The sequence below is a fragment of the Manis pentadactyla genome, chromosome 9 (genome assembly GCF_030020395.1).
Source record: "Manis pentadactyla isolate mManPen7 chromosome 9, mManPen7.hap1, whole genome shotgun sequence".
Taxonomy (NCBI): domain Eukaryota; kingdom Metazoa; phylum Chordata; class Mammalia; order Pholidota; family Manidae; genus Manis; species Manis pentadactyla.
Window position 1 is genome coordinate 6,869,904 of NC_080027.1, and position 12,603 is coordinate 6,882,506.

General features: G+C 53.8%; 1 protein-coding gene across 3 annotated transcripts in view; it reads left to right on the forward strand.

Moving 5' to 3' along the window:
• Positions 1-7,369: 7,369 nt before the first annotated feature.
• The window catches only part of SMIM38 (small integral membrane protein 38), a 42,094-nt gene continuing 36,860 nt past the window's right edge, over positions 7,370-12,603 (forward strand). The window contains exons 1-2 of one of the 3 annotated variants that reach the window (XR_005022785.2): positions 7,370-7,526; positions 8,590-8,726. Coding sequence is in view for 1 of the 3 variants with exons in the window: in XM_036875964.2 (XP_036731859.1) it covers positions 9,067-9,222 (156 nt within the window). In the remaining 2 variants the exon portion in view is untranslated. Of the gene's footprint in view, positions 7,527-8,149; positions 8,265-8,589; positions 9,436-12,603 lie in introns of those variants that run through there. The other 2 variants (XM_036875964.2, XR_008999095.1) reach the window with 2 other exon arrangements.

A 12,603-nucleotide genomic window follows, 5' to 3' on the forward strand; every position in this document is an offset into this window, starting at 1 on the left:
CAGGATGTTGGAGTCAGATGTATCTGGACATTGACGGCATACTGCCCCAACCCTTGTTAGTGGAGAAAACTAAACCCCACATATCAAACTTCTGTAGGGAGTTTCCGACACCCCAAGTTGATAATACAGTGTTTGGCATATAGTGGATTCTCAGTAATAACTAAAACCACTCTCACCCTTTTCCAGGCCTCTGAGCCCAGAGAGAGGCGGTCACTTGCAGTAATGTGCCCAAAAAGGGGACAATAACTGGACACCCATGCCAGTGCACTTTCCAGGGCTCCCTGCCCTGAAACAGGGCCCGGGTTCCTGTGTCCAGGGCTCTGGGACTTCGAGGTATGAATGATGGTCTGGGTGCCTTTTATTCATTCCTTTAGCAAGTGTCACCAGGCCATAGTTATGGTCTAAAATGTCACTACAAACACTGAATTAGCAAACACTGAGCCACCTCCTGGGGGAAATAAAAGGTTGGGTTCCTGGGAGCTTCTGGTCCCAACATTTTCATCGACTGATCAATACATGCCCTTGGTTTATGTGTTTAAAGACACCTACTTTAACATACATTGTTGATTCATTAACATGGAGCCCTGGGTCAAATAGTCCTTCAGCGCATGCCTGCACGTGGCTCTTCTAACATGGGGGTTTTCCCTGACATGTGTGTCATGGGCGGGGGGCCCGTGAGCTTTGTCGCTCTTCATCTGTGGGTGATCACAAAGGTCGCAAAGGAACCGTGAACATTCCATCCGGCGTGACCTTGGTGGTGGGATTTACCTCTGCCCTTTATTTTCAGCTTGCAATATCTCTTCTCTTTCTGTAGCTTCTTTTTCTTTTCATCTTACTCTCTCTTCCTCCACTACTTTGGACCTTATATATTCAATTTCTATTCTTTCAGTGGTGACCCTGCAGGATTTTGCCAGGTGTCATAAACGTTAAAATGTCTGACTTAACATTTTATACTCTTTTTCCAATGATACAATACCTTAAAAAATATGTCACCTCTCTTCTGACTTACATGCATTGTCATATATTTTATTCCTAATTTTAACTCCCCCAAGTTAGACCTGATTTTTCTTGTTTTACGTAGTCAGCATTTATTCGGAATTACTGAAATATTCCACACACCCTTTGCTCATGATTTTTTCTTGTATCTTGCATCTTCCTTCAGTGATGATTTCTTTTTGGCCTAAAAATATATCTTTTCTGATTGTCTTCACTCACAACTTAATTTTTACTTGCCTGAAAATATATTGGTCAGTCTTTTCTTTTATGGTTTGTACTTTTTGTGTGTTGTTAAGGCCTGTGTGTTCATAGCCCTGCCCTGAGGCTATGAAGCTGTCACTCTGTTGTCCTCTGAAAGTTTTACAGTCGTGCCTTTTCCACTGAGCTGTCAAACCACCCGGAGCTGACTTTTGTGTGCGGCATGAGGCGGAGGTCCGCCGTGGTCAGCAGTGCTCCCCATCAACTATGTCGGAGTCTAGATACGGCGGGCACATGGGAGGACCGCGAATGCTCACCAGGAAGTCATCGGTCATCCATGCTGCGTGACAAAGCGCCACAAACCCAGCGGCTTCAAGCAGCACTCATTTATTTATTCATTCATTAAAAAATTTTTTATTAAGGTGTTATTGATATACACTCTTATGAAGGTTTCACATGAAAAAACAATGTGGTTACTACATGTACCCATATTATCAAGTCCCCCCACAGACCCCAATGCAGTCACTGTCCATCAGTGCAGCAAGATGCCACAGACCCACTCTGTGCTACACTGTTCTCCCCGTGACTCCCCACACTGTGTGTACTAAACATAGTACCCCTCAATCCCCTTCTCCCTCCCTCCCCACCTGCCCTCCCCCGCCCCTCCCCTTTGGTCACCACTAGTCCCTTCTTGGGTTCTGTGAGTCTGCTGCTGTTTTGTTCCTTCAGTTTTGCTTTGTTCTTATGCTGCACAGATGAGTGAAATCATTTGGTACTTGTCTTTCTCCACCTGGCTTATTTCACTGAGCATAATACCCTCTAGCTCCATCCATATTGTTGCAAATGGTAGGATCTGTTTTTTTCTTATGGCTGAGTAGTATTCCACTGTGTATATGTACCACCTCTTCTTTATCCATTCATCTACTGATGGACACTTAGGTTGCTTCCATGTCTTGGCTATGGTAAAAAGTGCCAAGCAGCACTCATTCATTAGCTCACAGTTCTTCAGGGAAGAAGTCCAGGTGGGCTGGCTGGCTTCTCGGCTCAGGCTCGCATGGGAGACCAGGGACATCGTCTCACCTGCAGCTGTGGGGCTGAGTGTCTCTGCCGGCTGTCGGCTGGGGATGGCTCCCGCCCTTGGCCGTCACCACGGACCTCTCCTCCCTCAGCAGCTGACTCCTTCGCAGCCAGCAGGAGACTCTCCCTCCTGGGTGCTCGGCTGGAGTCCCATGTGGCACTGCCTAACTGTGAGGGTGACTCTCCTGTGACATTCAGGTCAGCCACAGACACGTGGCTGGCTTCTGCCGATGCCGTGAGCAGAAGAGGGGTAGGCTGCTCCCTGAGGGAGGGTTTAAGGGCTGTCTAAGACCAGGAAGAGAAAGAAACAGGCAAGAGACCCCACTGTGACTTCGCAGGAGAGGAAACCTAGTAGGCAAAGTAAAAAGAAAGACCAAGTCAAGGCCACAGCAAGACACCATGCGCGGCAGACTGTAAGAGCCAGTGTTGGTGAGGGTGGGGCGTAGCCAGACACCCACACACTGCTGTTGGAAGTGTGACTCGGTGCCACCACCTTGGAAAATAAATAAGCATTTATTTACTTATTTATGAAGTTAAAGATATGTATTCCCTTGAACCGAGCATGGGCTTTCATAGAGTCCTAAAATAAAACTCTAGCATATGTCTTTATTTGAACAACTGGTTGAAACACAATTTAGGTAGGCATTTTACTCTAATTCCTTGAAGATGTGACTCCCCTACATCTCCCTCCCCACCGGTGCCGAGAAGCCAGCCGAGGGCTCACTCCCAAGCTCTTCAGCTCCATGCCTCTCTCGCTGCTTCTAAGATACTCTCTTCTGTTTCAGTCATTCCTGGTGTTCTGTAACTGACGACTTGGATTCTGGAGATCACGAGCTAAACCAGTGGCCAACGTTGTTTGCATCCATACCATTCCTGTGCTTTCACGGGAGTGTGAGAATCAAAGCCTGCACGAATCCCAGCACTGGGGCTTCACTTCCTACCCCACAGGGCACATCCACCTCACAACTCCTTGCCCCTGTGCTAATAAAGGCTCTTGCCCACACCTTCCCCTCGTGCCTTCTGCTTCTGACCACCCCTGTGTGCTTCCCTCTGTGGCCTTGCATGGCGTGATGCATCTTCATCCCCACCTCTTTGGGAATACAAGAAATAAGTTATTGTCTCAGAGCAGTAGTCTCTGTGCCTATCGCCTTAGCATACCGGGGTGAACAAAACCCAGCTACGTCTTATCCACTTGCTCTATGCTAGATTCTTCGGGATGCCTGAATCTGTGGGTCGATGTCTTTCATCAGCTCTGACAAATTCTCAGCTATTTTTCCCTTCAGATATAGCCTTGCCCTATGCTCTTCTTCTGGAACTCTTGTTATTTTATGTCATCATATCTCCCCCTCCTCTCCTGGCCTCATGGGGCAGACGGGAGAAGAGCAGAGGGAGCCAACGATCAGGAGGAAGGGGCTGAGCAGAGACCCCACCTGAGAGGTCGTGTGGCCCAGAGGGAGAGGTGAGGCCTGGCGCTGCCCCTCCTGGCAGGGGCCCAGCTCACATCCCGAGGGCCACACAGTCCGGTGACATCCCTGGCTCTCCCGGAGCCCGCGGCCTGCCGGAGCTGCCCGAGCAGCCTCTTGTCCCTGATAACCGAACATTGTCGCCCATCGGTGACAGCGGAGACTCCAGGAGGCATGTGAGCCCAAGGCCCTCAGGGTGCTTCTGAGGAGACAGGTGATTCTTGCCGGGCCACACACGAGGTGGCAGCGGGGCACTTTCTTGTGACTCAGTCCAACTTTGAGAACCCACGGGTGTCCAAGTCCTCATGCCTGTCACCTCCTGACCTGTTCTGAGGGATACCTGCAGTCACTCCAAAAATCTCATATGCATGTGCCCAGCGGGCCTCACTTATGTCCCCCATCATTTGCCTTCTTTTTTATTTAGAAATCGAGAAAGAACCTGGGCCCAGTCATGTTGGGAAACGGCTGGAATTTCCCCTCTCTATTTAGTACATTTCTTTTATCTTAAAAAAAAAATACCATTAAGTTATCTCCCTTATTTTATTTTTTCTGGAAAAGTCTTTAGTTCATGTATTTCTCAAGCATTTTGACATTGTGTCCCAGACTAATGGCCGGATCACTTCCTTCTAGTCTCTCTCAAAATTCCTGCTGGTTTTCTCTCTTGCAAATGCCTTAGTGCTGCAAAGCAAATTCCCCCTTCCCTCCCATTTCTCTACACTTCTCTCTGTGAAAAAGAAAGGGCCCCAGGCTCACTGAGGTCTTTAGGCAAACCAGATACATCCCCACAGAGCCTTCAAAGGTGCCTCCTCCCAAGCCGCACAAACCTCCGCCTATTAACTCTTTCAGAGAGCGTTTGTCAGCGTGTGAAAACCGTCTGGGTTCATTGATTAAAAAAAGGTATTGTTTTTGGGCTGTTGAATATATTAACGAGTTGTATCAGAGGACAGTTAGTATTTGCAAAGGGCTATGGTTACTTAGGCCTACTTGCTGCCTTAAAAGATGAAATGACATTTGGAAAAGACACCCCCTGCCAGAACATACTTCATTAAGAGGCTGGTAGGATGCTTCTCCTCCCCAAACCCCAAAGGGTTAAGTTGAAATGGTTACTATTCCTCTCTGTGGCCCCCACATCCCGTATTCTAATGTATGAACTCTCATTCAGACACGAGCCAGCCCCATATGCTTCCCGGGATTGGCGACAGCTTGCGTCCTCGGCATGACATGTATGGTCTCGGCTGAAATATTCATAAAAACACAGTGTTATAAACTGGAAGCTCACCTAGACTGTGCACATACATGCATGCACGTATTTGTAGCCCCACGTTCCGAGGGGGGTTCACTTTGTCCCTTCTTGTCCGGGGACTCTCAGCCCGAGGTGAGAAAACCAAAGCAGGGTCATTAAGAATTCTGACAAGGTAGGCTGAATAAATTGTGTTTTCTTTGTGAGCCTTAATCCGGTGTTGTATTGGCTTCTCGGACATGGCTAATTTATTTGGAATTTCATTCTGTTCCTGACAGTGCCCTTGACTAGCTGTTTGATCACCCTGAGCAAAGTTACATACCAGCTTTCAACTGTTGGAAGGCCAGCAGTGTAATTTTTCTCAAGTGCATTCTGCTGGGTCCGGCTTTATGCTTTGTGGCAGGACATTTCAAACGGCTGGGGCCATCCCTTGATGGGGAGAGAACCCAGCCCTCGCAGGGGTCTCCCTCAATGAGGAAGCTTCCCACTTGCCCCCACTCACTTGGGATTTTAATCTGCTTTTGTGGCGCAGGAAGAAAGAAAATTAATTTTCGCCTGTCTGTGAGTAGGAGCATTTCACTGGAAACCCGGTTGAAATGCATGTCCTATTGACTTCAGCAGCCTGCACGGACTGGCTGTGCTTTGAGATGCAGTTGTCTCAGGGGAAGAAGAAAATCGGCCACAAACCGTCCCAGGGGGCTGACCCTGGGTCTCCATCAGTCCTATTATCTCGGCAGAAATAGGAGTTGACGTTCATTCTCTCCTAACTCATATATATCTGCAATGTTGGCTTCTTCTTTTTTGAATAGCAAGGATGTCTTGCTTGGGAAAAAGAAAAAAAGTAACAGATTTTCAATGAGACTCCAACACTTCTGAGAGTCTCAGCGTCATTGTAGTGGGTGATTTTACATTTTGGCAGAATCTGGTATAATGAAAATTGTTCCCTTTAGTTTGGCTTCTCGATACCTGTCCACATAACACATTCCTCCTGAGTGCCTTCTGGGTGCCAGGAGCTGTGCTGAGCCCGGGGGGGTGTGGTGAGAGCCCACATTCTAGAAATACTTAGAAGGCTCCAGGGGATGTTAGGCTGTGAGGAAAGTAAAAACATAACTGACCAACCAACTGAAGAACAGGGTCACGTGATGGATGGGGCCTGGTGAGAGGGCTCACCTTGGCGCTCTGGGCCTGCCTGTGAGGTGGGGATGTCCACCGGGTCCATGTGCCATTTGAGCAATGCTCATTTCCTGAAAAGCACTCTTATGCCTGGCCTTGCTTGCAGAACATGGGGAAGGGACAACTGTGCCTGTTTATGGATGAGGAAGCTGAGGCCCAGGGCACTGCAGGGACTCTTGGAAGGAGACCCAGCGTCTGTAGGGCAGGCAACTCAGAGGGGACCCTTGAGGCTTGTCCTGGTGCCGTCGCTCACAGCAAGAGCTGGTCCTGGGCGGGGACTAGGCTATGTCCACCCCGAGGCCTCCTTCATGGACCTCGCCTGTGGAAGTTCATCTGCTGAGCACTGTGTTAGGGGACAATGAGGGAGGACTTGCTGGCCACTGCTTCAGTGGCTGGACACTTGGGTGAGGGAAGGCCCCCCTGGCTCTCTGCACTCCTTACTGAGCCCAGGCCCTGCGTCCATCCTGGGGCCTCTCCGCTCAGCCCTGTGACTTGCAGCGAACTGGCTGCTGGGTCTGCTCACCCTCTTTGTCATGGGCTGCCTTCCCAGCAGGTGCTTTAAGAGACGGTTCACCTGGCAAAATGTGCGGGAGGTGTGGGGAGGGCAGAAGGAAGGAGGAAACGGCCAAGAAGAGCTGTGGCTTCAGGCACAGCCGTATTTGCTGAGCTCTTGAGGGGAATCCTGGGGGCTGTGTTCGGATTTGGAGTTTGTCCTGATCCCAGCGGTCAGTCCCAGACTGAGGGCTGTGTCGGGTGAGGACAACCCAAAATGCTCCGGGTGTCCATACTGGGGGTCTTCAGCACCAAGGGTGTCGCCTGGAGAAGAGGTGTGTGGGAAGCAAAGGGACAATGAGGCCGAGGGCCGGGGCCACAGCAAGGGCCCAGAGCAGCCCCACTGTGTCCCCAAACGCACCTTCACGCCTGCAAAGTGCTGGCCTCTGTGCTGGCTTTCATTATCACCACATTATTGTTTTCCTTTTGGTGATGCCGCTGCCTGTGTCTCAGGCCTGCCACACCTGCCAGGTAATCCTTTCTCAGGAGAAGCCACCCAAGGCACGGCCATGACACTGCCCAGGGCAGGGGACCTTCGCTTCCTCTCCTGAAGGGCGTGCTGACCTTGGCTTCCCCGAATGCCGGGGCCCAGGGACGTCTGGGCAGGAAGGGGGGGCTTCCATGGCCCTAAGTCTTGGTGCGTGAGCACCACGTGAGCAGGTCGTTGTTGACTCTGTGTGCTTGGCAAACAGGAGATTTATCCAAGGCCACCTTCCCCACCTGCTGGGCCAGGGGCCTGGGTAGGAGGCTGAGGACAGGTCTGCTCAGCATGCGCCCGGGGCCTCCCGCTCCCCTGGGGCACCCACCTGGAGACGCCGACCTCTCAGGTAGGCAAAATGCCCGCTTAGGAATCGACCTCTTCTCCTTCTCGAGTACGTGGCTGCTTCACCCAGGGACTGTCCCTCCACATGCACATGGGTTTCTTCGGGAGGGCAGCTTGCAAGCCCTGAGGACGTTCTGCAACATTCGGGATGTCCTCGGCCAGCAGCCATGTCTCGGGGAACACCGGGTCTGATTACTGACTCGGTATGGCTCCCCCACCTCAGAGCTTATGTATGTTTGAAGGGATCTTCAAACCTCTGCACATGGGACCCCGTGTCCCCTGAGAGCTGCTCCAGTAAGTGCCCAGACCAGCCGGCCAGGTCCCCCGGCTGGCAGCTCTCTCTGTGGACTGGGACACAAAAAGGCATTTATCACCCAGAGAGCAAAGTAGGCCCAAAGTAGGCCATGATCACTTCTGAGACAGGCCCTGCCATTCGGGGTGACATCTGAGTTTCCAGAGCTGAGGGCCCTCGGAGGGGTGGAGGTGGGCGCTCCCTGGGGGTTCGGCTCACGGTGAGCAGCCATCACATGCTTCCTGGGATTATCCTTATGGGAACCACGGGGGCACCACCATCCCTCTGAGCCCAGGAAGGGGCCTGTGCTCTGGGGAAACCTTAATCCCCAGGAAGGGGGCGGTGGGGGGGTGCCCGGCATCTGCTCCCAGCTCACCCCCACCAGCCGACCCACGGAGACCTTGCTGTGAAAGGCCAGAGGTGAACCTGGGAGTGGCCGAGTCTGCAGAGGTGTGTGTGCCCACACATGTGGGTGCCCGGTGTGTGCATGCGTGTGTACGTGTCCACGCGTGTGCTCCTGCGTTCATGTATGTGGCGGGCAGAGAAGGGTGGGCAGGTGCTGTTGCTTCAGAGAGGGCGAGGCGACGGCGTCTTGGCCGGGCGAGGGCCCGGGGTCGGCTGGAGCGGGCGCGCCGGGAGGGGGCGCCGGCCCCCGACCCCCTCCGGGGAGCGGCGGGCTTCCCGGGGCGCAGCCCCGTCCCGGGGCTCCGGCGGCGGCCTGCGCGGACCCGGCTGACGCCCCGGGGCCCCCCTCTCTCCGCCCTGTCGGCCGCAGCGCCCCCGCCGCCGGGACCAGGCCGCCGGAGGGACCGCGGAGCGCGGAGAGAAAGGCCCGATTGTGCGGCGCGGCCGGAGGAGCGGCGTGGGCGGCGCGGGAGCCCGAGCGCAGGCCTCGCCCAGCAGCTGCCGCCGAGCGGCCGGGTCACGTCAGCGCCGGCGAGCGGAGCCCGCAGAGGGGGCGCCCGCAGCCCCTCCACAATGCGGCCTTTGTCGGCCCGGGGGGCGCCTCCGTCGGGATGAATGGCGCGCGGGCCTCCTGAGCAGGGAGGCGGCCCGCGGCCCCGATCTGGGCTCCCCTCTGCCGGGGGGGGGTCCCCCCGGGATCGCAGCGCGGCCTGCTAGGGGCCGCAGGAGGGGCCCCCAAGCCCCCCGGAGCCCCCCACCCGGCCCCCCGCCACACAACCGGCACCGGGCGGAGCCCGGGGCTGGGCGCTCCGGACCCGCTGCTGCCCCGCGAGGCCTGGCCCTCGGCATGGCCTCGTGGCCGGGGGACAGCGCGGGCCCCGACCCGCTCGTTGTCCTGCTGGCCGTCATCCTGCTAGCGCGCTTCCTTCTGTGGGCCTGCCTCGGCACCTACCTTGATCATAGGCTGGCCCGGCCGCAGCCTGCAAAACCCAAGGAGGACTAGGCATCCGTGGCCGCAGCACTCGGCGCCAAGCGCCTTCCCCTCTGCAGGACACTGTCCCAGGGATGACCTGTCCTGCGGCTGGGGGTGCCGGGGGTGGAGGGGGGCAGGCACATAGCCCCTGCAACCCTCCCGTGGGGGAGACATGGACCAGGCTCTGCCCAGACTGATCAGGCTGTGTGACCGCATCACCAGCCAGCACAGCCACCAACCCCGCCCGCCGGCCCCCTCCCCGTTCCCCCATCTCCCCCCCATCCCCAGCTTCCGGAAGGACAACAGGCAGCACAGCCCACTGCCTTGTCTCCCCCAGTGCAGACCCCAGAGGGTGTCCACAGACAGGTGACGCCTGAGGTCAAGGCCAGCTCCAGCTGACTGTGGGCAATCTCCCCCACCTCTAAAGAGGGCATGGTGATCCCATGACCTGGGAGGGTCAGTCAGGGTGGCATGGGCTAGCCCCCCCATCTGCAGACTGTGGGACATGTGGAGGGCAGTTTGGTGGAGGAACCACAGGACCCACGTGCTTTGCTCCCCTCTGCTTTAAGCTGAGACACGCCTGAGAAGACTGACAGGCAGGGAAACGTGGCCTGAACCTGAGAATCCAGTGCCCGTCTCCCTGACCCGTCAACTGTGTCCGTGCCCGAATGAAGGAGCAGCACACGGCAGCTGGGTGGGGCTCAGCCTGGTGGCGGGTTGGAATCACCCAGGAGATTGTAGCAAACACCAGTAGTCAAGCCCCCGAGTCTGAGAAACAGCAGCAGAGACAGGACGTTGCTGGGGCCTGGTGACACTGGGAACTCACAGCAGAGCCTTAGGGGGCTGGAGTTGCCAGCCTGGGGTAGTAGACCCCAGGGGCACCGTGGCTGGGAGCTGTCGGCCTTGCAGTGTCCTGGCAGCACGGACCGCAGGTGTGAGCCTGGCGTGCAGTTATTGCTGCTTCTGTGGCACCGGGTGAACGCACCCGTGCTGAGAAGACCTTGTTTGGCACTGGAGAGAGCGCTGTGCTCCAGGGAACTCCAGGGACTGTGGACGTGGTCAGAGAAGCAGTGACCTTCTGGGGGGTCGGGCTGACCAACTTGAGAGTGTTGATGCAGGGGTGTCCTGGGGATGATTCACAGATGACCTGGATGGGGTTCCCTGCTTACTGATGGCGGTCTGGAGAGTCTGCCAAGGAGGTTCCTGTGCACTGACTCATCCAGGGCTGGCAGGTGGCTGTCCTCTGGGCTGTTGTATTAGCCAGTGGCCAGGCAGAACCCTCATTCTTCACCTCCACCCGTCAGTGTCAAGGACAATCTGCCACAGGGTGGCTGAGGGCTCTGCTGAAGATTCTCTCCGGATGTAGGGTTAGGGGAGGGGGAGTTCTCATTGCTCTTTAAGAAAACATCAGCCTCCCAGGAATTCCACTCCTAGGAATTTATCCTAAGAATGCAGGAGCCCAGTCTCAAAAAGACAGATGCACCCCTATGTTTATTGCAGCAGTTTTTACAATAGCCAAGAAATGGAAGCAACCTAAGTGTCCATCGGTAGATGAATGGATAAAGAAGAGGTGGTACATACACACTATGGAATATTATTCAGCCATAAGAAGAAAACAAATCCTACCATTTGCAACAACATGGATGGAGCTAGAGGGTGTTATGCTCAGTGAAATAAGCCAGGCGGAGAAAGACAAGTACCAAATGATTTCACTCATCTGTGGAGTATAAGAACAAAGCAAAACTGAAGGAAAAAAACAGCAGCAGAATCACAGAACCCAAGAATGGACTAACAGTTACCAAAGGGAAAGGGACTGGGGAGGGTGGGTGGGGAGGGAGGGATAAGGGGGAATAAGGGGCATTACAATTAGCACACATAATGTAGGGGGGGGGCACGGGGAAGGCAGTATATACAGAGAAGACAAGTAGTGACTCTATAGCATCTTACTACACTGATGGACAGTGACTGTAATGGGGTATGTGGGGGGGACTTGGTGATGGAGGGAGTCTAGTAAACATAATGTTGCTCATGTAATTGTATAGTAATGATACCAAAATAAAAAAAAAGAAAAAGAAAAAAATTGTCCAATCTTCTTTATAATTATTATGCAAGATTGTATTGATCTCTTTAAGGAGGAAGCGCACTCATTGTCATGTATGTGTACCATTCTGGGTTGCCTGGGACTTCCCTGGTTTGAAAACTGGAAGTCCCACATTCTGGGAAACTCCTCCTTCTTGGGCAAAGCCCCTCCCCCCACACCTCTTGGGCAAAGCCCACCCTCCCCCAACATCCCCCCAACAGCCCCCAACAGATGGAGGGAAATGTCAGAAGTTCACACAGAATGCTAATGTCTTACCAGTTGCTGACGTGCATGTAGCCTGCATGTCCACTTGGGTGCACAGAATGTCACCCCCACACACGTTTGAGGTTCAACGTTTGGTCTGGTAAGCCAGAATCCTGGGGCTCTTGCTGGCACTGGCAGAGGGGACACAGCCTTCTGCTGAGGTTGCCCGGCAAAGCAGAAGCCAGAGGCTGATGCCAACTGGAACCGTGGAAGGAGATAGGATTAGGCCGACATTATTTGAGCCTCTTTCCAGTCACACTGGTCAATACGTATACAGTTTTTCTTAAGCCAGTTTACATTGGCTTCTGTCATTTGAAACTGACAAAATTCTGACGAGCACGGCCTCTGCATCCATGCGTCAGCCAGTGCCTGGCTCAGAATGGGCACTCGGGCCGTGGCAGCTGAGGGAATGAGAGGGTATGTCTGGCCCTCTGTCAGACAGCAGTTGAAGTCAGCTGTGAGTAACAGACGAGTATACAAACAGTGACATACACAAGAGAAGCTGTTTTTTATTTTCCTTTTTTCATGTAGCAAGAAGTCTGGCACTTGACATTTGTAGGCCGTGGTACGGTGGCTCCATGACATTGCAAAGACTCAGACCCTTCCATAGTTCTGCTCCGCCATCCTTAGCCTGTAGTTTTGGTCTTTACGGTCACAGAAAGGCTGCTGCTCCTTCAGGCATCTTGAGGAGTTCCAGGCAGGAGGAGGAAGGAAAGGGTGATAGGGAGAGACAATTTCCTGGTAGGTAGAATGCTTAGTATTACATCTCATCAACTAGAATTATGTCACAAGGCATCCCTAGAGGCGGAAGAGAAATGGTGTTTGTTAGCTGGGTGCGCTGCCACCTTAGGTCATGTCGGGTCTCTATTATAAAGGAAGGCACAACGGATACTGGGGAGGCAAATGGCAGTCTCTGCCACTGGCCCCTCGGTCATTATTTGTAATTGTCTTGATCTGGAACACTGTTTTGGGTATTTGGGTGTTTTTGTGGCACCATAATGTGCCAGCTTTGCCCTCAGGAATAGCAGCTGTGCTTAGCTGTCCTTGGCAACCCCAGCCTGGAGCCA